We start from the raw sequence: 24,049 nt of genomic DNA, 5'->3' as shown, positions 1-24,049 counted from the left end.
GAAGGAAATGGCAACCCACTCCAGTGTTCTTACCTGGAGAATCCCAGGGACTCCCGTCTGTGGGGTCGCACAGAGTCGGACACGACTGAAGCAACTTAGCAGCAGCAACAGCTAGGTTGGTCAGTGTGAGTTTTACCCAGTAGCACCAACTCAGCATCCATAGAGAATTCAGCTTTTTGACATCCTTATATATGTTGGAGTAAATCAGTTCTTTGTGATAACTGTGTAGATATTATATTTTAACTCTGCTGTATGTCCTGACATTTAAAAAAATAATTATTTTAATTGGAGGATAATTACTGTATAATATTGTGATGGTTTTTGCCATACATCAACATGAATCAGCCACAGTTATACATGTGTCCACCCATCCTGAAACCCTTCCCACCTCCCTCCTCACCCTATCCCTCTGAATTGTCTCAGAGCACCAATGTCCTGACTCTTTACCAAACTACATCCTAACTCTTTTCCTCTCTAGAGCCTGACTCTGGTCCTCACTACATCCTGATTCATTACTTCTCTATGGCCTGACTCTTTACCTCACTACATCCTGTCTCTTTTCCTCTCTGTGGCCTGACTCTGATCCTCACTACATCCTGACTCTGGCTTCCAGTCTTGTTAACTTAAAAATATTTGCCATGGGAAAAAATGGACTACTAATATAAAATAATCCTTTTTTAAAAAAATTACTATTTCATGACTGTATTTCATTTAAACAATGAATCAGTTATCCTCTTTCCCAGATACTTACATTTTAACAGGCTAATTTTAATAAGTGAAGAACCTGCAGTATTTGGAGGTTTATTGGTCTGTCATATGTCAATCATTATTATTATTTTTACTCTGTCACAGAATGATTATGCAAATGCAACTTATGGAAAAGATAAAAATTGGTTACCATGGTCTTATTGGTGACGGACAGGGAAGTCCTGGCATGCTGCAGTCCACGGGGTCACAAAGAGTCGGACATAACTGAGCGACCGAACTGAACTGATGGTCTTATTAATGTGAATATAAACCAAATGACAAAGCTAACCTAAGAAACATATCATTGCATCAAAAACAAATCTTTGAACTTGTGGATCCAGTGGATCAATTTTTCCTGTCAGATAAAAGAATGAAGCAGTGATAGTGGTGATAAAGTGCACCTTTGTCTTTCCTTGGAAATAACTGGTAGCTTCAATTCCCGAAGTTCTTTTGTATCTACTCAATGTAATAAACTTCCTTTAATCTTGGATGATGAATAGCACCTTAATCACAGGTTACACAAATGGGCACTGTTTCTTTATGGTACTTGACTTCAATTCCTTTTCCTTTTGCCACCCTAGGCTTATTGACATCCATGGTTCATGATTTTTTGTTTCTTTCAAATGCAAAGGCAGCTGTGGAGTAGGATCCTTTGAGATTAACTCAACTTCATTGCATATCAGAAGAAAAGTATGTTCACCTTTTGGAACTGAAGGGCACAGACAATAAAATGAGTCCCTTCATTTATTTGTTAGTAATCAAGAACAATTGTCCCCTTCTAGCTCCTTTCCCAGCTCCTAATAATGTGCTCTTTAGAGCCAAGAGGGCTTCTTTTGAAGACATTCCTACTGATGGGAGGCGGTTGTTTTTCTCATTCCTTTTCCTTACTTTTCCCCAAATTCAGAGTGTATCTTTCTACCAATTTAGACTAGTTCTACCTCTGAAATTCTTGAGAATTCAGAGAAGCAGGCTGACACCCTGTCAGTGCTGTGCTGTGCCGTGCTTAGTCACTCAGTTGTGTCCAACTCTTTGCAACCCCATGGACTATAGCCCACCAGGCTCCTTTGTCCTTGGGATTCTCCAGGCAAGAATAATGGAGTGGGTGGCCATTCACTTCTCCAGGGCATCTTCCTGACCCAAGGATCAAACCTGGGTTTCCTGCATTGCAGGCAGATTCTTTACCATCTAAGCCACCAGGGAAGCCCATTTGGTACCGTGAAAGTGAAAAGCGAAAGTGAAAGTCGCTCAGTGTCTGACTCTTTATGACCCCATGGACTACATAGTCCATGGAATTTTCCAGGCCAGAATACTGGAGTGGGTAACCTTTCCCTTCTTCAAGGGATCTTCCCAACCCAGGGACTGAACCCAGGTCTCCCGCATTGCAGACAGATTCTTTACCAGCTGAGCCACAAGGGAAGCCCATTTAGTACTGCAGTAAGTGCTAAATAACCATACTAGAAGAATATGTTCATATGCTTTATGATTAAATTATCATAGACAAGGTGCTGGCGCTCTCTCCTATTTAATCTCTGCATCTGAGCTTGGATGCCTCTCCTCCTTCACCTTTCTAGGACCCCACACACCAATTATGCCTACTTTCTTCTAGTTATGCAACTAAATTTTTATCACCAGACTCCCTTCCCATCATTATTTCAACATTACTCTCACTCAACTTAATCCAAACAAAGCAAAACATAGCCCACTTTTGACCTATATTTCCTTTGCTGCCTTGGGCCTCCCTAGTGGTTCAAACAATAAAGAATCTGCCTGCCAGTGCAGCGGACACAGGTTCGATCCCTGAACCAGGAAGATCCCACATGCTACAGAGTAACTAAGCCTATGCACCACAACTATGGAGCCTGTGCTCTAGAGCCTGGGAGCCACAACTACTGAGGCCACGTGCCACAACTGCTGAAGCCCGCGTGCCCTAGAGCCTGGGCTGAGCAACAAGAGAAGCCATGGCGGTGAGAAGCCAGCACACTGCAACTAGAGAGTGCCCTTGCTTGCTGTGAGATAAAGCCATGCAGCAATGAAGACTCAGCACAGCCAAAAATAAATAAAAAGAAGATGAAGGCAAGACTAAATATGAGCAGAATCCCTAACATGTCCACATATTGTGATTTGTAGTAGTGATAATCTGTCAAGAAGGGCTAACCCATTTTCTTTCTTGAATGAGAGATCTAAGAAAAAACAATCTCTAGGATTCCTAATACTCCAGGTCCATAAAGCCAAGCCAGACTTTTTTCTGTTCACTTTTGCTTTTGGTGAGGAAAGGGTTTTCTAGGAAATACTGAACTTCCCCCTAAAAGTAGGCCAGAGTAAACAACTCAAACTTTAAATGCAATAATCTCGAAACTTTACATCTACTATTAAAAACAAGACAAAAAAAAAAAAAAAGATAACAGGGCCAAAATGGAGTCACTTATGCTAAGCCTCACATTTTCTGTTTTCCCAGAAATAGAATCTTAAATGAGTCAGTCAGGAATTACCTTGTCCCCACTAGGGATATAATCTTCCTGATAGACCCCAACTACTGGCTAAAAGAAAGAGACCTTGGCACAACCAATCCACTTTTTTGCAAGTATAATTTCTCTGTCCTGCCCTCTTCTGCCTAGAAAAGTCTTTCATTTTATACAGCTCCTGTACAAAAGGGAGCTCCTTTTCACCATCCGACCTGCTAGGTGGGATGCTGCCCAATTCATGAATTGTTAAATAAAGCCTGGAAGATCTTTAAATTATACTCTGTTGAATTTTGTTTTTTAATGCAACTAATCTGAATGTCATTTTTTTCCTAAGTCGTAAGTTTAAGATGAATACTGAAAGGGTAATTGACATGATCTTTGGAGTTTGCTTTAAAATACTCCAGTTAAGGATAAAAAAAAAAGGTTGGGAGTAGTGGTGAATTTCTGAAAGTCTAGAAATGTATCACCCTTTTGAGATTTTCCACAACAAAGTTTAAAATGTTTAGCTTTTTCTATTTTTCACTCTCTGATTTTTTTTTTTTTTCCCCCTGCTAAAACCTGAGACACTTGCCTGGGAAATTACATGGATAGAGGAGCCTGGTGGTCCATGGCATGTCAAGAGTCGGATAGGCCTTAGCAACTAAACATCATGGATTTGTCAGTTTCTGTTATGCGAGTACTGTAAGAGGCTAAATAATTAGAAGCATTATTTTTTATTAAAAAAAAAACTTGAGGGGGTTCTGGCCACAGGAAAACAGCACAAGCAGTCCTTCGCAAACCTCTTGCTTGTCTATTCGTGAATACACTGAATCCTCGGGGGACCCTCTGATCTGTTACACACACTTCACTGGAAAGCAGAGCGTTCCTATGAAACCTGTTGGAAGCCAAAATGGCATAAAGGGAGCAAGCAATTACCCCAGCACATGTCTTGCTAAGGCGATAAAGCACAGACGCTCAAAGACGCAGTTCAAAGCTATGGCAGGGAGATGTTGAGTAGTTTCCCAAGAGAAAGCGTGGTGATGCGACCTCAGCCTCTTATCAAGGCTGCTGCAAAACAAACGCTGTTATTTTCAATTTTCGTCTTTTCACATAAAAGTTAAAAAAAAAAAATCACAGCTTTCTGCTAACAAAAATAGGTACCGTGGGTCTTCCATAAAAGCTAAGTGGCCTGGAGTGAATTTTCCAACACCGGAAGAATATCTATATGTTATTAGCATATAACTATATACAGATTTCATTATAACTAATAAAGTTGGCTTTCCGCACATAACCCATGCTGGGCGGGGGGTAGGGGGAGCGTTATTAAATGTCCGCCGGCATCATCAATTATAACCAGAGAATCACAATTTCCTCCAGAAGCGGCGCTTTGGCACCTCACCTCACAAGGCGGGAGAAAGCGCCCGACTTCGGGCGTCTCCAGAGGGCAGCCCTCTCAGAACCGGAAGTCCTCTTCACGCCTCAGTTTCCACAAAGTGAGACAACCGCCGGCGGGTCTGACCGGTCCCCGGCCCCTCCCTACCCGCGTGCAGCCACGCCCCGAGGGCGGAGACCGGGCGGAGCCGCGAGCTCTCCTCCGCCTCCTCCCGACTCGCCGCTGCCCCCGGTGCCGGCGGCGCATGTGCCTGGCCACCCCTCCCCGGCCCTGGATTCCACTTCCTCTCCGCTGGCGCTGCCGCCGCAGCCGCCTTCAGGCCCCGCGCCGCCTCCCGAGTCCATGGCCGGGACGCGCTGGGTGCTCGGGGCGCTGCTCCGGGGCTGCGGCTGCAACTGCAGCAGCTGCCGGCGCACCGGCGCCGCCTGCCTGCCCTTCTACTCGACCGCCGGCTCCTTTCCCTCGGGAGTCTCGGGCCGCCGCCGCCTGCTGCTGCTGCTCGGGGCCGCCGCGGCCGCCGCCTCTCAGACGCGGGGCTTCCAGAGCGGGCCTGTGACCGCCGGGAGGCTGGCGGGCCCTCCCACCGCGGCCGCGTCCGCCGCCGCCGCGGCCGCCGCCTCGTACCCAGCCCTGCGCTCCCCTTTGCTGCCGCAGTCACTGGCGGCGGCTGCGGCGGGCCCGGCCCGGGGCTACAGCCAGGTACGTGGGTGCCGAGAAGGGCCGCGCGCCGGACCCTCCCCCGGCCGCGCGCCCGCGCCCCTCGGCGTGCGTCTCGCCGGCGCGCGCGGGGTTCCGCGGCACGCGCCGCACCCCCCTTCCGCTCCCACCCCCGCCCGCCCAGTCCTCCTATTGGGCCCCAGAACAAGGGACGCTTTCCCAGGCCTCGGGTTTTCTTCTTGTTTTTGTTCTCCTCTCGAGTCTGTGGTCGGTTGGGCAGTGTAAGTGTGACTGGGGGTGAATGTTGAGGCCTTGTTTCCCGCCGGCCTATGGTAGGTTTTGTGAGGCGGTCTCCGTCCCCGCCGCGCATCCCTGTCGCTCCCCGCCCCGCGGTCGTGAAGTTGGGAGGCTGGACCCCCGGAGGGTCGAGACTTTGTGTGTCGCCCGAGCACTAGGCCTGGGCGGTCCTCGGCGCCCCTCGCGGTCCGCTGCTGCGAAGCTTCCCGCACTCGCGTGGGCTGGGTTGGTGGGGGGTGGGGGGCAGAAGCAGGCTGGTCCCCGGCGCTGTCCTAGCTCTCGGGTCCCGGGGGAAAGGCGGGTTGCCCTAGTTACTGAAGGTCACCTCCGCCTCTTCTGACGGAAGGTCCTTTAGGACCGTGGGTCACCGCTGGTGGGAAGGACAGCTTGGAGACCGATATGGGGGGAGGGGGGCCGAGGAGAGGAGGCGTCTGGGGCTGATGATGACTTGGGGACCCAGCAGTGAGTCTACAGTAATTTACTTTTTTTTTTTAGTGAGTGTGTACGGATTGCAAATATTTTGTGCCTCATAGGATGCTTTCCTTCTGCTTGTTAACGTGGCATCTGGGAAATGTCAGCACACTTTTTTTGACTAACATGTTCCTGATGCCTTGGGTCATATTTATCTTAATTTGTGCTTCTCCTTGAACTTAGGGAAACTGGGAAGCTGATCAGCATGGCTGCTGTCTGCCAGTGGCTGAGCTAATGGATTTGAATCCGGGCCCAATAGTTTTTGCTGCCCTTTTTTGTAAAAGCTTGTGATGCTTATGGAATTCTGGGAAAATGGGGAATGTTGTTTTGATTAAAAGAAAATAGTATGTCTTTGTGACCTGGCTGCTCTCTTTTTCTGATTTTTTTTCTGTGAATTTGGCTAATATAATGATATGTGTTGAGCCTTTACAGTATTATACTGTGCTTACATTATTGATTTCTTAAAATTATGTGTAAATCTTCGTGAAAATGACGGGAACATAAAAAAGCGTGAAGTATCTCTCTTCAGTAGAATGCAAGTCACTTGACTTAAAGCCTGTCTTCCCTTGTTGATACTCGTAGTGCTTGTTGCATTCTTATTGAATACGTATTAGGCCTCAGCTACACGTTTACATTTATCATTGACTTCTTAAAATTAGACAAGTTGTCATGTAAATGGTAGGATGGTACAAAGGAATCTGTTTCCTTAGCCTAGTAGAGTGCAAGTCTTAAAACCTGAGTTGTCTTCCCTGGTTATGGTTGTGGTGCTTGTTAGAACCTTGTTATGTTCCGCTCTTTGTTTAGTCTGGTAAAATAGTTTGTTGGATGTGTCTCAAGCTCCAGTTACCTCACACTACTGCTTTTGCGATTAATGATCTTTTCCTTATTCAGTTGACCTGACATACCAGTTGACAGGTTAATCTTTCCAAGCATCCTGCTGACTTGTTGATTTATACGCTCCTAAATGTCTTTTATTAGCTCCCCTTTGCCTACCAGTTTAAGGACACACACTGAGCTTCACACTCAAGTCCCTCTGCTGTGTGGTACCCAGTTCCTTTTGCCAGCTCATCTTCTTTGGCTCCTAATTGCACCCTGCAGTTTAGCCAAATGCAATTATTGCTGTTTTGCAAATGGGCTTCTGTTCCTACTGTTTGTTCGCCTTACTTCTCAGACAGGACTGTCTGGCCTTTATATGTTGCTCTCAGAATTCTAGCCTGCCTTCAGTGCTCATCTCATATCTTGTCTTGATTCTTTTGTTTGTGCTCTGTTTTCAGTTTCTATAATATCTTTTATCGTTAGCTATAACACTTAAAACATCTTGTCTGTGTCCTTGTCCTATGCTACATGGTAAGCTTTTTGAGATGGAGGCCTGTTTATGGCCTACTGTGGTTAGGAGATGTTTATACATTTGTCAAATTAAAGGGACCTCTCTTGTCCTGCCTTAACTAAAGCAGTATTAGGTGTAATTTAAGATTGATACATTTAAAAACAAGCCTGGAATAAAATTTATGTTCTGCCAAGCCATTAGGCTGTGTATGCTTCTTGCTTTAGGATGTGCAGTGTAAGCCAGAACAGGATGAGTTAGATTTGTGAATTTTCCTGGCCTCTGAAATAACTAATTGTCCCTAAAGAATAACATTCAGAGTGTTTTTGTAGAAATAAACATTTGCTAAGTACGTTTTCAAGAAATATTTCTGCAATTCTTCATTTCTCTTGGAAGGAATCCAAAACTACCTACCTGGAGGATCTTCCACCTCTCCCTGAGTATGAATTGCCTCCGTCCAAGTTGGGAGAGGAAGTGGATGATGTTTATCTCATTCGAGCTCAAGGATTGCCATGGTCTTGCACTGTAGAAGATGTGCTTAGCTTTTTCTCAGGTATATTTTATGTGTGTTTTAAATATGTAACTTTGGGACTCCACTGCAATCCAGTGGTTTAGACTCTGCTTCCACTGCAGGGGCATAGGTTCGATCTTTGATGGGGGGCCCTAAGATCCCACATGCCACATGGTGTGGCCAGAAAAAAAGTTGTAATTTCATCTGCGTAAAAGGCAGTCGCATAAAATCCAAGTTAGACTATGCTATAGACATCTTATTTGATGGATGGAAATTGTCACATTCTGAGGACATCATATGTATTATTTGTCATATATACCAGATTAAAGACCTTAAATATAGCAAAAATTTTAATGTTAAAACCGTATGGTGTGAAACCAGTTTTCTCAGAAGTTTTAATGTGTGCATAACCTGTTAGTGGAAATATGTTAGTGAGAATATACTTGAGTAGCTCTTTGTGTAACACATATATTTGTTGGTTGTTGTTCCCTTAATAACATGTTTGAAGGTTTATGTATTTATGGTTGATTTTAAGCTTTTGTATCTTCCTGCAATTTTTAATTTTCCTGCTTCTTAAGAGGCTTCTAGAAGATGCTGACTTAAATGTTACATGTTAAATGAACATGTAATACTATACTAAGTACCTGATGTGCATTGTATTTACATCTTCAACTTGCTCCCAATATAAGGAGTGTGCAGTTTGGGGATGTCTTTTCTTTAGTAATGAAAAAGAGGAAAAGTTAAATTATGTTGCAAAATTATTCTGATAGATATTTTAGAGTTCTTACGGATATGGTCATAACAAAGAAGACACTTATGCATAAACCTAACCATATTTTAATTCCTTGAATGATGTCAAACCAGTTGTAGGAACATTTGGAAGAACATATTAATTTTGTGTCGAGCCTAGCCTGATTTGTCATTTACTGATCATGGGGTCATAAACTTATGTGCTAAGGTTTGCTTATCTTTTCCACACGGAACATTTAAGAGACTACCACCATCATTAGCATTTGGATGCCTTTGGTGCTGATTGTTTGTGTAAGGAAAATGGCGGGCAGTTTGGATCCTGCTTCATTTTGTTGTTGGAAGATTGCAAATCTGATTACTTGTATTGATATGATTGAGCTAAAACATTGATTTCTGGTTTTGATTGATTTTACTCACAAACTTTCAGACTGCAGAATTCGCAATGGTGAGAATGGAATTCACTTCCTCTTAAATAGAGATGGGAAACGAAGGGGTGATGCCTTAATTGAAATGGAGTCAGAGCAGGATGTGCAAAAAGCCTTAGAAAAACACCGCATGTACATGGGACAGCGGTATGTGGAAGGTATGTGAAGTCATATTTTTGCTTCTTGGAATCATTACATTAAACTGTACTTTTCAAGGCAGTTTCATTTGATCCTATGTTAAATATTATGAATAGTGAAGTAGTTAGATACTATGAATAACCCTTTTCCAAGGTGGGAAAATGAAGCCAAAAATAATCTCTGTTTCTTGTCTATAAAATGAGGATGTTGTTGAAGTTTACCTCTGATGTTGTGATGTTACAGCTGGCTCATGGTAAACATCTGAAAATGTCATATATTATTTTCACCAGAGAAGTACTCAGACATAGGTTTTTAGGTTCTTATATAATCTACCCAATGTGATTGTTTTTTTAATGGATTCTTTGTTCTGTAAAATTCGCATACCTTTTGTGTTCTTTTGCTTAGTTTATGAGATAAACAATGAAGATGTGGATGCCTTAATGAAGAGCCTGCATGTCAAATCTGCACCTGTGGTAAATGATGGCGTGGTTCGCTTGAGAGGACTTCCTTATAGTTGCAACGAGAAAGACATCGTAGATTTCTTTGCAGGTGCTTTTCAGTTATATAATGTTTGGGACCTCATATCATCTTCCTCCGGGCTTCCCTAGTGGCTTAGTGGTAAAGAATCTGCTTGCCAGTGCAGGAGACTTGAGTTCAGTCGCTGGGTTAGGAAGATCCCTTGGAGAAGGAAGTGACAGTCCACTTCACTATTCTTGCCTGGGAAATCCCGTAATTAGGAGCCTGGCGGGCTAGAGCCCGTGGAGTCACAAAGAGTTGGAAACGACTAAGTGAGTAAACAACAGCAACATTCTTCTCCCTCCGTTGTTCCCTTTTATCTTAGGTGAACATTTTCCCAGTCAGTCAGTTCAGTTGTGTTCAGTTGCTAAATCGTGTGTGACTCTTTGCAACGCCGTGGACTGCAGTACGCCAGGCCTCTCTGACCATCGCCAACTCCCAGAGTTTATGCAAAATCATGTCCATTGAGTCGGTGATGCCATCCAACCATCTCATCCTCTGTCTTCCCCTTCTCCCGCCTTCAGTCTATCAGCATCACAGTCTTTTCAAATGAGTCAGTCCTTCACATCAGGTGGCCAAAGTATTGGAATTTCAGCTTCAGCATCAGTCCCTCCAAAGAATATTCAGGGTTGATTTCCTTTAGGATGGACTAGTCGGATCTCCTTGCAGTCCCAGGTATTCTCAAGAGTCTTCTCCAACACTACAGTTCGAAAGCATCAGTTCTTCGGTGCTCAGCTTCAACTTTCACATTCTTACATGACTACTGGAAAAACGAGTGCTTTGACTAGATGGATCTTTGTTGGCAAAGTAATGTCTCTGCTTTTGAATATGCTGTTTAGGTTGGTCATAGCTTTTCTTCCAAGGAGTAAGCGTCTTAATTTCTTGGCTGCAGTCACAATCTGCAGTGATTTTGGAGCCTAAAAAAATAAGTCTGCCACTGTTTTCACTGTTTGCCCATCTATTTGCCATGAAGTGATGGGACCAGATGCTGTGATCTCAGTTTTCTGAATGTTGAGTTTTAAGCTGCTAACTTTTTCACTCTCCTTTTTCACTTTCATCAAGAGGCGTTTTAGTTCCTCTTCACTTTCTGCCATAAGGTTGGTGTCATCTGCATATCTGAGGTTATTGATATCTCTCCCAGCAGTCTTGATTCTAGCTTGTGCTTCTTCCAGCCCAGCGTTTCTCATGATGTACTCTGCATATAAGTTAAATAAGCAAGGTGACAATATACAGCCCTGACCTACTCCTTTTCCTATTTGGAACCAGTCTGTTGTTCCATGTCCAGTTCTAACCCTTGCCTCCTGACCTGCATACAGATTTCTCAAGAGACAGGTCAGGTGGTCTGGCATTCCCACCTCTCAGAATTTTCCACAGTTTATTGTGATCCACACAGTCAAAGGCTTTGGCATAGTCAATAAAGCAGAAATAGATGTTTTTCTAGAACTCTTGCTTTTTCGATAATCCAGTGGATACTGGCAATTTGATCTCTGCTTCCTCTGCCTTCTCTAAAACTAGCTTGAACATCTGGAAGTTCATAGTTCATGTACTGTTGAAACCTGGCTTGGAGAATTTTGAGCATTACTTTACTAGCATGTGAGATAAGTGCAATTGTGTGGTAGTTTGAGCATTCTTTGGTATTGCCTTTTTTGGGGATTGGAATGAAAACTGACCTTTTCCAGTCCTGTGGCCACTGCTGACTTTTCCAAATTTGCTGGCATATTGAGTCCAACACTTTTACAACATCATCTTTTAGAATTTGAAATAGCTTAATTGGAATTCCGTCACCTCCACCAGCTTTGTTCACAGTGATGCTTCCTAAGGCCCACTTGTTTAGGGGAGAAGTCTTCATTTGGAGTTCCAAAATTTATAGATTATATATAAGTATTTTGACCATTCGTGCTGATCTTTGAGGGTGTCATATTTAAAAGTGATTTCACGTGAAGTTGTTATTTTTTTCTATGAGGAAAACATTCTTTCGTAAAAGTGGCTGTATTTGTCTAAGACGGCAGTTTATATGATTTAAAAGCATTATTATCTAATTCTTAGCAATAAGATATGCATCAGCAGTGATGTTAGTCTAAATTTCTAGTTCACCTAATGTGTAGTTAATGGCAAAAAAAAAGAGTTGTTTGTTTTAAGGACTCCTTGGACCCTAAACATTCTTGGAATAGGTCGGTGTTATTGGCTTTTGACTGCATAATAATTTTCTTCCCTTTAGGCGGGTATAGGCTTTGAGACTGGCAAACTAGCTGCACAATTTTTACTAGTAAAATTATAAAAGAAGTTTTTAGTATGTGATTGAATGTATTAAGTCGTAAGACTAAAAAAGCTCCTGTTAGCAGCACTAATTTGTAATACTTTTTTGGACACCTAGGACTGAATATAGTAGACATTACTTTTGTCATGGATTATAGAGGGAGAAGAAAAACAGGAGAAGCCTATGTGCAGTTTGAAGAACCAGAAATGGCCAGCCAAGCCCTTTTGAAACACAGGGAAGAAATTGGCAACCGGTGAGTGAAACAGATAGTAATGATGTAGAAAGATCAAACATTGGGTCATTTTGATAAACACAGTGTAACATGATTATAAAATTATTTCAATACAGACATGAGGTGTCAAATGTCCATCACTTAGATGAATAAATTGTTAACATTTGTTATATTTGCTGCATCTGTTTTTTCAGTTTATGTTTTTTGTTTTTTTTTAACATGATCTCAGTATCTATTATCTAATGCCGGTCTGTAATCACATTTTCTTATATATACCCAAAGTGTCCTTTTCTAGTTGCCTTCTTTTTCCCCACCAAAATCTAGACATGGTCCACATGTTGTATTTGATTATTATGCTTCCAGTTCTATTAAGTTTGAGCAAATCCTCTTTTCCTTTTTATTCCCTACTCCTTTTTATTATTTTTTTTCCCCATTAGGCCATGCCACGTAGCTTGTGGGATCTACGTTTCCCAATTAGGGATTGAACCCACGTCCACGGCAATAAAAAACTGAGTCTTAGCCACTTGATCACCAGAGAATTCACCCACCCACCCCTTTTAAAATCCAGGTGGCTTTTGAAGAAATTGAGTCAGTGGTCCTATATAGTGTCTCACATTCTATATTTATATTTTTGCTTCCTCATGGTGTCCTCATGGTGATAACTAGATGTTAAAATCTTAGATTTATTCAGGTTAACATTTTGATATGAATACTCTATAGTGGCTTCCCAGGTGCTCAATGGTAAAGAATCTGCCTGCCAATGCAAGAGATGCTGGTTTGATCCCTGGGTTGGGAAGATCCGTCCATGCTAGAGGGGGAAATGACAACCCACTCCAGTATTCTTGCCTGGAAAATTCCATGGACAGGAACCTGATGGGCTAGAGTCCATGTGATCACAAAGAGATGGACACAACTAAGCATGAGCACAGTAAATCTTAGTAAATATAAAAATGTTGCCCATCTAGGTCTGTAAATGCAGATGACTCCTATAATTTGAGCTTGATAACCTAATTTGGAAAAGCATTGTTCAGAAAAAGGGAACTGGTTCCAGAAGCCTGAATTTAATAGTTCCACAGCCATACAGAAAGCAAGTTAGAACTAACATTTAGTTCATGCATTCTCCTTAGCCTCTAGTTAAGTCCTGAAGCAAGTTAGCTCCTCATATACAGTGACTTTTAATGTCTTGGCGGATACGATGAATTTTCACAGAAATGATTTGTAAGATCTCAAGAGATTATTAATTAACTGTATTATAAAAATAACAAAACCTTTCTTAACAGATTCTTTTTATATATACAGTTGACCTTTGCATATTTGTCCTTGTGGAGTGAAATGGGGTAGAAAACATTGGTAAAAGAAAACTGTTATCTTGCGGAGGATTAAATCATTGACCTAGTCTGTTGAGAGTACTTTTTCATGGGCTAATGTCTATGTCCATTCTTACTTTTCTCACCACTTGTTATCTTTGGACACCCATGTTTGTTGAGCTTTGGAAATATATATGCATATTTTATTTTAAAAGAGTTCACTATGAAGTTAATTGGTACCATTTGCACATATTCACTTTTGTTTTGTCATAGATACATAGAGATATTTCCAAGCAGAAGGAATGAAGTTCGAACACATGTTGGTTCTCATAAGGGAAAGAAAATAGCATCTTCTCCCACTGCTAAATATATAACTGAGCCAGAAGTGGTCTTTGAAGAGCATGAAGTAAATGAGGATATTCGACCCATGACAGCTTTTGAAAGTGAGAAGGAAATAGGTAAGGCTTGCCTCTTATTGAAATTCATTGGGCCTGCCTTGTATGTTTTGATATTTGTTAAAAAAAAACTTTTATGACCATGTTGTATGACACTAATAATATAGGATAAAGGGTATTGAGTTAAATATTTAATAGTCTTTGAGTGTAGTGTGTACTGTGAATGCACAGTTTTCCCTCAGTATTCACAGGGGATTGGGTCCAGGACTCATCATGGATACCAGAATCCATGAATGCTCAAGTCTGATAGTCAGCCCTCTGTATCCAGAGGTTCCACATACAGGGTATGAAGGGTTGACTGTACAGGCCGAAGATACAGGTTTTTAAAAACTTTACTTATTTTTTGTAGATTCTGTGTCAAAAGCCAGGTTTCACATATATAACAAAAAGAAGTAGGTTTGTCAGCATTTTAAACTTAAGTTGGGAAAAGATGTGTGTAACAGAGCAGGATTGTTGACAAAGGAAGAAATGTTGTCTACCTCTTTGTTTAATTATTCCTTTGATTCTTAATCCCAAAACAGTGTTTAGAATCTTGAAAGTTTGATATACGTTCTAAGTTTGTGCCCTAGAAATATCCCATTACCATATTAATTTTTTAAAAGTGATTATAACCCAGGAAATTTCTCTCCTTTATTTTTCATTCATATTGTTTTTCCTTCTCTTTGTTGTTAGAAAAAGATAACATTCTTTATAATCTGGTAATGGTTTGAGACACTAAATCCTTCTAAGTGTTCAGGTGATATCTGTTAGGTGGGGGAAATTTCAGATGATTGGCTTTTAAAATGGAAGCCCTCTTCCTTACTATTTGAAGAGGAATTGAGGATTTTGAAATTCAAATCATTCATAATTGCAGTCTGCTAAGAACTCTGAAGCTTTGATATTCCTGACAGTGCTTTTTGTTCCACTTCTCAGAATCGCCTAAGGAGATGTCAGAAAAGCTTCCAGAGGCTGTTGATTTTGGAACTACGTCTTCACTACATTTTGTCCACATGAGAGGATTGCCTTTCCAAGCCAATGCCCAAGACATTATAAATGTGTGTGGCAGTAAGATATCCAATCTTAATAGCTTTGAATAACAGTTCTGAAGTTTTGAACTTCTGTTTGGGCTCAGAGGTTATATATTCTGCCTGCAATGCAGGAGACCCGGGTTCGATCCCTGGGTTGGGAAGATCCCCTGGAGAAGGAAATGGCAACCCACTCCAGTATTCTTGCCTGGAGAATCCCATGGACAGAGGAGCCTGGTGGGCTACAGTCCATGGGATCGCAAAAAGTCAGACAGGACTGAGCGACTTAACTAACTTTAACTTGGGAAAGGTAGAGCAAGACGGCATCTCCATGACTCTGGAAGCTTGTTTTATTTTCATTGGCTGAGAAGTGTGGGTTTTATTACATTTTAAAGTCATTATCTATAATGCATAAAACGATTTTACAGATATAGAATAATATGGTTTAGGTTTAGTATTCAAAGTAAAAAGGCTTGGTTTTCTCTAAATTAGTTCAATCAGTTAATTTTTGAGTTTAAAAAAAGACCCAGAGCTTTTCTCACATTGTAATTATCTACTAGACATGAATCTACTTCTCTTAAATGCCTGGAGCTTTCAGTAGACCATATAACCTTCTTGCATCCAGCTTCCCTGATTTTTGAGAAAAGAAATTTTTAAAGTATTTTTATTTTATGATAGATATTATATGAAATGAAAAGATACGAAACAACTAAGTACTTACTGATTTTCGGAACTTGAGGATGTATACTTAAGGTAGATCCAAAGCTGGAGCCTTCAGTTAGCAGTGCATCATCAGAATTGTCATTATTTCAAAAAGCCTGATACAAATCATATCTTTACTCAAATGAAGGTTGCAGTCTCATTAAAGAATTGCTTTCTGTTGCTTTGGTTTGGAATATTAACCACTCAGTGTGGTAGCTCTGTTTAGGTGGTGCTGGTAAGAAAATGATTATTACCTGCATATCTGATTAAAACATGGTAAAAATGAATGATTATTAAAAAATGAAGTATTTTTGATGGGTGATTTTTTAGAAACAGAAGGATGTCTGTGGGAGGAATAATAAAAGTAGTCTTTGTTGGTATAAAGGAAAGTTTGAAAACTATTCATATATTATTGTATTTATAGTGTAAGTTCTCTGTGAACAGATATTTGAAATATAACCTTGAGTTCTAAGAAGATCAGAAGAGCCAAATGAAGTGGTAGATGTATAATTACATAGTTGCTTAAAGAGATTTCCTAAAAATAAATTTATTAGATGTATGAATTAGAGTCTGAAAGAAAAGTGCAGGGCCAGCAGACTTGTAGAAATTGGACCTAATAACATTATGTTCCTTTTGGCTCTCTTTGTTTGTTTAGTTTTTTGCTCCATTGAAGCCTGTTAGAATCACCATGGAATACAGTTCCAGTGGGAAGGCCACTGGAGAAGCTGATGTGCACTTCGATACCCATGAGGATGCTGTTGCAGCTATGCTCAAGGATCGGTCCCATGTTCGTAAGTGCCGCCCATGATTTTTGTTATCAGTTTTGACAACAAATCCCTTTTTCTCTTGTAGAGTTTACCCAGAAGTCTTTCATGGGGGAACTGTATTCTGCTAATACTATTAAATAAATGTAAAGAAGACAAAACTCCACCTTACAATGAGACGCTTTATTTGTCTATTTACTATTCTGAATATTTCTATCCACAGTTAGGTTTTGTTTTGTTTTCGTTTTTAACTAAGGAAAGGATGGGACAGAGGGTTTGAATTGCTGGCTAAACTCAAAAAAATGGCTACAGTATTACTTCTGCCTTTGTAACTTTTTAAAATGGGCCCTTTTATGTTATTCTCAGACCATAGGTATATTGAATTGTTCCTGAATTCATGTCCGAAAGGAAAATAAAACTTCAAAGGATTCCAGATAATAAGGTAAATTTAACAGGTAGAATTGTGGAAATTATTTTCAGTTGATAATCATTAACTCACTACTTTGTAATATATAAAACCATTCTCTTTTTAATAAAGATCAAACTAATCATGATTGAAGCTTCACTATAAGAAATGAAATTTTCCTGGGAAATAGAATTCATTATGATCGTATAGTGGCTTGATTTTCCCATTAGAATCTCTTTGCATCATTCCCAGCATTCATCATGCTGTGTGCCTAAAAAGAACTTTTCACCTTTAGTAGCTGTATATTATATTATAATACACTGAAAATGTGCCTCATATTAGCTTGTCTTCGTAAAAAATTGACTCACATTTCTTAGTTCTAAGGTACAGCCTTGTCTAACTCAGTGAAACTAGGAGCCATGCCAAATGGACGGGTCATGGTGGAGAGTTCTGACAAAATGTGGTCTGCTGGAGAAGGAAATGGCACACCACTTCAGTATTGCCCTGAGAACCCCATGAACAGTATGAAAAGGCGAAAAGATATAATACTGAAAGATGAATTCCCCGGGTCAGTAGGTGCCTGTATGCTGCTGGAGAAGAGTGAAGAAATAACTTGAGAAAGAATGAAGAGACCAGACCCAAAGCAAAAACAACACCCGGTGGTTGATGTGACTGGTGGTGGAAATAAAGTCAAATGCTGTAAAGAACTATATAGCATAAGAACCTGGAATGTTAGGTCAATGAATTGAGGTAAATTGGAAGTAGTCAAACAGGAGATGGCGAGAGTGAACATTGACATTTTAGGAATCAGTTAGCTAAAAATGGACTGGGATGGGTGAGTTTAACTCCAGTAGTCATGTATGGATGTGAGACATGGACTATAAAGAAAGCTAAGTGCCCAAGAATTGATGCTTTTGAACTGTGGTGTTGGAGAACTCTTGAGGGTCCCTTGGACTGCAAGGAGATTCAACCAGACCTTCCTAAAGGAGATCAGTCCTGAGTGTTTGTTGGAAGGACTGATGTTTAAGCTGAAACTCCAATACTTTGGCCACCTGATCCGAAGAGCTGACTCATTTGAAAAGACCCTGATGCTGGGAAAGATTCAAGGCAGGAGGAGAAGGGGAGGACAGAGGATGAGACGGTTGGATGGCATCACCGACTCAATGGACATGAGTCTGGGTAAACTCCAGGAGTTGATGATGGACAGGGAGGCCTGGCGTGCTGTGTCCATGGGGTTACAAAGAGTCGGTTGCAACTGAGCAACTGAACGGAACTGAACCATTATATCTACTACTGTGGGCAAGAGTCCCTTGGAAGAAATGGAATAGCCCTCATAGTCAACAAAAGAGTCTGAAATGCAATTCTGGGGTGCAGTCTCAAAAATGACAGAATGATCTCTTGTTTGTTTCCAAGGCAAGCCATTCAATATCACAGTAATCCAAGTCTGTGCCCCAACCAGTAATACTGAAGAAGCTGAAGTTGAATGGTTCTATGAAGACCTACAAGACCTTCTAGAACTAACACCCAAAAAAGATGTTCTTTTCATCATAGGGGAATGGAATACAAAAGTAGGAAGTCAAGAGATATCTGGAGTAACAGGCAAATTTGGCCTTGGAGTACAAAATGAAGCAGGACCAAAGGCTAACAGAGTTTTGCCAAGAGAACACACTGGTCATAGCAAACACCCTCTTCCAAAAACACACGAGAAAACTCTACACATGGATATCACCAGATGGTCAATACTGAAATCAGGTTGATCCTTTGCAGCCAAGATGGAAAAGCTCTATACAGTCAGTGAAAACAAGATCAGAAGCTGACTGTGGCTCAGATTATGAACTCCTTATTGCCAAATTCAGACTTAAATTGAAGAAAGTAGGGAAAACTACTAGACCATTCAGGGATGACTTAAATCCCTTATGATTATACAGGGGAAGAGACCAGTAGATTCAAGGGTTTAGATCTGATAAGACAGAGTGCCTGAAGAACTATGGACAGAGGTTCATAACATTGTACAGGAGGCAATGATCAAGACCATCCCCAAGAAAAATGCCAAAAGACGAAATGGTTGTCTGAGGAGGTCTTACGAATAGCTAAGAAGAGAAGTGAAAGGCAAAGGAGAAAAGGAAAGATAAACCCATTTGAATGCAGAGTTCCACAGAATAGCAAGGAGAGATAAAAAAGCCTTCCTAAGTGATCAATGCAAAGAAATAGAGGAAGACAATAGAATGGGAAAGACTAGAGATCTCTTCAAGAAAATTAGAGATACCAAGGGAACATTTCATGCAAAGATGGGCACAGTAAAGGACAGAAACAAACTGGACCTAACAGCAGAAGATATTAAGAAGAGGTGGCAAGAATACATGGAAGAACTATACAAAAAATACCTTCATGACCCAGATAACCACAATGGTGTGATCACTCACGTAGAGCCAGACATCCTAGAATGCAAATTCAGGTGGGCCTTAGGAAGTGTCACTACAAACAAAGCTAGTGGAGGTGATAGAATTTCAGTTGAGCTATTTCACATCCTGAAAGGTGATGCTGTTAAAGTGCTGCACTCTAAGGGGATATGTCAGCATATCCATGTCACATGTGGAAGCAAATGTGGAAAACTCAGCAGTGGCCACAGGACTGGACAAGGTCAGTTTCTGTTCCAATCCCTAAGAAAGGCGATCCCAAAGAATGTTCTCATTACCACACAGTTGCACTCACCCCATATGCTAGTAAAGTAATGCTCAAAGTTCTCTAAGCAAGGCTTCAACAGTATGTGAACCATGAACGTCAGATGTCCAAGCTGGATTTAGAAAAGGCAGAGGAACCAAAGATCAAATAGCCAACATCCGTTGGATCATCAAGAAAGTAAGAGAGTTCCAGAAAAAATCTACTTCCACTTTATTGACTACACCGAAGCCTTTTACTGTGTGGATCACAACAAACTATGGAAAATTCTTAGAGATGGGAATACCAGACCACCTTACCTGCCTCTTGAGAAATCTGTATGCAGGTCAGGAAGCAACAGTTAGAACTGGACATGAAACGACAGACTGTTTCAAAATTGAGAAAGGAGTACCTCAAGGCTGTATATTGTCACCCTGCTTGTTTAACTTACATACAGAGTACATCGTGTGAAATGCTGGACTGGAAGAAGCACAAGCTGGAATCAAGATTGCTGGGAGAAATATCAATAACGTCAGATATGCAGATGACACCACCCTTATGGCAGAAAGTGAAGAACTAAAGAGCCTTTTGATGAAAGTGAAAGAGGAGAGTGAAAAAAGCTGGCTTAAAACTCAACATTCAGAAAACAGATCATGGCATCTGGTCCTATCACTTTATGGCAAATAGATGGGGAAACAATGGAAACAGTGACAGACTTTATTTTTGGGGGCTCCAAAATCACTGCAGATGGTGACTGCAGCTATGAAATTATAAGACGCTTGCTGCTTGCAAGAAAAGCTATGACCAACCTAGATAGCATATTCAAAAGCAGAGACGTTACTTTGCCAATAAAGGTCCCTACAGTCAAAGCTGTGGTTTTTCCAGTAGTCATGTATGGATGTGAGAGTTGGACCATAAAGAAAGCTGAGCACTGAAGAATTGTGCTTTTGAGCTGTGGTGTTGGAGAAGACTTGAAAGTTGCTTGGACTGCAAGGAGATCCAACCAGTCAATCCTAAAGGAAATCAGTCCTGAATATTCATTGGAAGGACTGATGTTGAAGCTGAAACCCCAGTACTTTGGGCACCTGATATGAAGAACTGACTCATTGGGATAGACCCTGATGTTGGGAAAGATTGAAGGCAAGAGGAGAAAGGGACGACAGAGGATGAGATGATTGGATGTTTTTAGCGACTTGATGGGAATCTGTTTGAGCAAGCTTTGGGAATTGTTGAAGGACAGGGAAGCCTGGTGTGCTGCAGTCCTTGGGATCACAAAGAGTTGGACATGACTGAGCAACTGAACTGAACTGAAGGTATTTTTAAGGTGTTTAAAACAAGACGTTTGAAACCAGGGTGTATCATGGATTTATGTACGGTTAATAGTACTGTTGTACATTGGACACAACTGAGCGTCTGAACTGAATTGAACTGAACTGAATGTACTACTGCATCTTTTCCGAAAATGGTGTCATGAAAATTGTTTTCCTAGAAAGTACATAGATTTCATAGAGGTTTATCTATGACAGATCAAGTAAATATGTTTTGATGTTGCTTCCCTGACTCAGTGCTATGTGGTATCTTTTCCCCCATAATTAATGTATTGTGATCATTTTTCTACATGTAGTGGTGCATTCCTTTAAAACATGTAACTGTAATGATTTCTTGAAAACACGTGGGGCATTTCTTTACTATAGTCATAGGCCACTTTTGGATATAAAATCCCACAGTTGTGGGCCTTAAATATATTTACATTAGCTAAAATCTGTGTAAAATATATTTCGTGTTCAGCCTTGAAAATCTGCTATCTTACTACCAGGCTGCAAACACTCATGCCTAACTAATTTTCTTTACCTTAGTTGTTTATTAGATAACTTGCAGTTAATCAGAAAGGAAAAAAGTTTTGAATTTGTAGTTTTAAATGATATGGGAATGTGTACAGCACTTTTTTAGTTTGAGTAAAAATGTGCAACTTTTTTGTTTCCTTTTCAGGATGAAGCAAGAAGCATTTCATTTGCACGTCTTTCTTGGACTTGGGATCTAAAGTTCCAGTTTTTTAGCATCAACTGCTAGAGAAGTGATTTCAAGATTTTGGATTAATTGCTTAAAAGAAAAATTCCATAGTGGACTGTTCAGAGAAAAAGATTCAGTTTAGGATTATGATACAAATCTCAAATTTAGTTTTTTTGTTAAAATTGTCCAGGATCTGTTTTAAAAATCTGATCTTTATTTTATATAATTGAAGTTTGTTTTCATAAATGATTTGTGACCCATAAGGCTACATATTTTTATTCAGCACTGTCCTTCAAAATCTTTCTCCCATTTTAAAAATTATCCGTTTGAGGTTTTGGTTTTTGCCTATGAATTAAGAGATACAGTGTAAAACTTTTCATGGAATAAAATACTGATTTATTTTAGCCAAATGCTCACCAAAGGAAGGAAAGGTTTCAGGCCCTTGAACCATTATAGTTTTACAGAGTTATTTTAATTTTAGATGTATTTGATTACTTAGATGGGGTAGGAATTAAAAAAATAAATACCACATGTTAGTGTAATTGACAATAATTTGGCAGTTTTATGTCTTTAGAAATGTTTTGCCTTTTTCAGCCTTGTGCTAAAGGCATTTAATATTGGTGCCTGTATGATTAAGGAGGGAATTACAGTCTCAACTTAAAAGTTGTCTAACCCATCCCCTCCTCATCCCAGTGCCCACCCCACCCCCCACCCCCCACCACCAATCATCTTGTTTTGATTTTTGGGTAAACCTCAAGGTGTGTGTTAGTCTGAGAACTGTGAAGTGACATGTCATAACAGTCCTGACTTGTAAGGACATTAATGGCTTCACTTGAATTTAAACCAGCTCTAGGTAGGAAAAAATCTTGTCTCCTCATTTGCTTTTTCAGTGGGGTAGCACATCCCATATTTTAGAACAAGTAGGGGTGCCTTGCTTAAATAAAAATAGCATTTAATGTATAATTGTGTGAAAGGTTTATGGGTAAAGCTGTATTTCTGTCACATTGTGGCAGTACCTTCTGCTTTAATATTAAACAGCTTGTTATTTAAATACTGGATCAAATTGGCTGGCTTCAAACTGTAGTCATTAATAAACTAACTTTATGTGCACCTGTGTAGGAGAATCAAAGTTCTGTATAGTTTCTTTGCCTTGTTCCTCTTCTCAGGGTGACAACTGTCATGTGGTTACCAGGAGATGCAGTTCTAGTTCTTAAAGTTGAATTAGCCCAGATTTCTGAGAGGTGGTATCTGAAAGAGAGATTATGCCTTCTCTCACTTAAAACATAACCATCTTCGAATACCAGCTAAGATGAAATCGCTGTACTGTAAGTAGTCAATAAATGAAGACTTGTTTCAGGCTGAAGATTACCTAAGAGTATTTATTTTGGAGTGTGTGAATCAACCTAATATATTTTTGTTACAAGTCCTGGTCTCTTAATATAAGAAGAAATGGTTAATTTTTAGTTATGTTTGTTTTTATCATCCTATAAGAATGTGATTCAATCAACCAGCTTAACATCTTCCATGTTACTACCTAGATAGAAATGTATTTTCATATGTGGTTGAGTGTACTGAGCTATGTGAACTGGTGTCTATAGCCGTATGAGCTATTAGAATATGATCTTTTCTCTCTCTCTCTGTACAACTCTTAGAAAAGAATGAGAGCAAAAGCATTAAGATGTTCTGTTGTGGGTAAGCTTGAAGGGGTATATCTTCTTACTGTATTAGTGGCCAAGTTCTCCAAAAAAAACTGGTGTGCATTCTTGGGAAGTCATCTCATGAATTCATGTAATACTTTTCAATACTCCCTTTAATAGGTTATTGCTCATAATTTATGTTAGTAAGTAATAGCTGACAAGGCAAATGTAGTGCAGGAAAGAGAAGAAAAGCACATAATAGAGTAAAAGACATACTCCCCCTGCCCCCCTCAAAATGTGGCAACACTGGTTTGTGCATCATCATTTTCTATTGAAAGAATAGTGGCAGTGAATTTGCTCTTGGCTTTGGGTCCTTTGTGTCTTTATAATCTCCTCTGTGGTAAAGCTGTCAAAAATAGTGGGATTGGATGTGTTGAGGTTTACCTGTATCCTCCTTTGGCCTGCTCAAAAGAATTACAAGGGGGAGGGGGTGGATACTTATAAGGAGCATATAGATACCAAGGGGAAAACTGCTGAAGACTGTGTTCTGATCTGATATACTCACTGTTAGCAGAGAGTGAAGCAGAACCGTTTTGTTTGTCCCTCTATGTCTGGTTGAGAGGCTTCTGCCAGGTGCAGAGGGAGACTGAATCCACTACGGAACGAAAGGCTCTGAATCCTCCTCAGTATTTCTTCAGTGTGGCCAGGAAGAACCAGAAGAAAGCCACTGCTATTACGTGACATTTTGAGGAAGTGACCCTGCTAATTATTAGTTAACATGCTGTACTGGCATCCTCTGCCCTACAGTCCCTTAGCACAGTGGTCTGCAACTTTTTTGGCACCAGGGACCGGTTTTGTGGAACAATTTTTCCACAGATGGTTTCATAATGATTCAGGGGCATTGCATTTATTATGCTGCAGCTGATCTTATAGGAGGGGGAGCTCAG

General features: G+C 40.6%; 2 protein-coding genes across 3 annotated transcripts in view; one reads left to right on the top strand and one right to left on the bottom strand.

Annotated features, from left to right (window-relative positions):
• The window catches only part of MOB1B (MOB kinase activator 1B), a 91,572-nt gene extending 86,840 nt beyond the window's left edge, over positions 1-4,732 (bottom strand). Inside the window, exon 1 of the mRNA XM_069594308.1 lies at positions 4,588-4,732. The gene's annotated coding sequence lies outside the window, so the exon portion shown is untranslated. The remainder of the gene's footprint in view (positions 1-4,587) is intronic.
• Positions 4,733-4,766: 34 nt separating this feature from the next.
• On the top strand, positions 4,767-22,828 carry GRSF1 (G-rich RNA sequence binding factor 1). Of its 2 annotated transcripts, none has more exons than XM_069594301.1 (10): positions 4,767-5,280; positions 7,727-7,883; positions 9,019-9,174; positions 9,560-9,703; positions 12,045-12,180; positions 13,740-13,924; positions 14,834-14,955; positions 16,283-16,418; positions 16,758-16,833; positions 21,445-22,828. In XM_069594301.1, exons 1-9 carry the CDS (start codon positions 4,924-4,926, stop codon positions 16,805-16,807), a joined length of 1,443 nt encoding a protein of 480 aa, XP_069450402.1. In that variant the 5' UTR covers positions 4,767-4,923; the 3' UTR covers positions 16,808-16,833; positions 21,445-22,828. The 2 variants fall into 2 exon arrangements, with proteins under 2 accessions (XP_069450402.1, XP_069450403.1); XM_069594302.1 differs by lacking the exon at positions 4,767-5,280 and adding an exon at positions 5,335-5,570.
• The last annotated feature ends 1,221 nt before the right edge of the window (positions 22,829-24,049 follow it).

This window comes from Ovis canadensis, chromosome 6 (assembly GCF_042477335.2).
Source record: "Ovis canadensis isolate MfBH-ARS-UI-01 breed Bighorn chromosome 6, ARS-UI_OviCan_v2, whole genome shotgun sequence".
Classification (NCBI taxonomy): domain Eukaryota; kingdom Metazoa; phylum Chordata; class Mammalia; order Artiodactyla; family Bovidae; genus Ovis; species Ovis canadensis.
Note: the sequence above shows the minus strand (reverse complement) of the source record. Positions and strands in the feature narration are given on the sequence as shown.

Coding starts and splice junctions, on each gene's coding strand:
- GRSF1 (XM_069594301.1), top strand. CDS start 4,924: ATGGCCGGGACGCGCTGGGTGCTCGGGGCGCTGCTCCGGGGCTGCGGC. Junction 9,175..9,559: donor GGGACAGCGGTATGTGGAAG/GTATGTGAAGTC, acceptor TCTTTTGCTTAG/TTTATGAGATAAACAATGAA. Junction 12,181..13,739: donor AGGGAAGAAATTGGCAACCG/GTGAGTGAAACA, acceptor GTTTTGTCATAG/ATACATAGAGATATTTCCAA.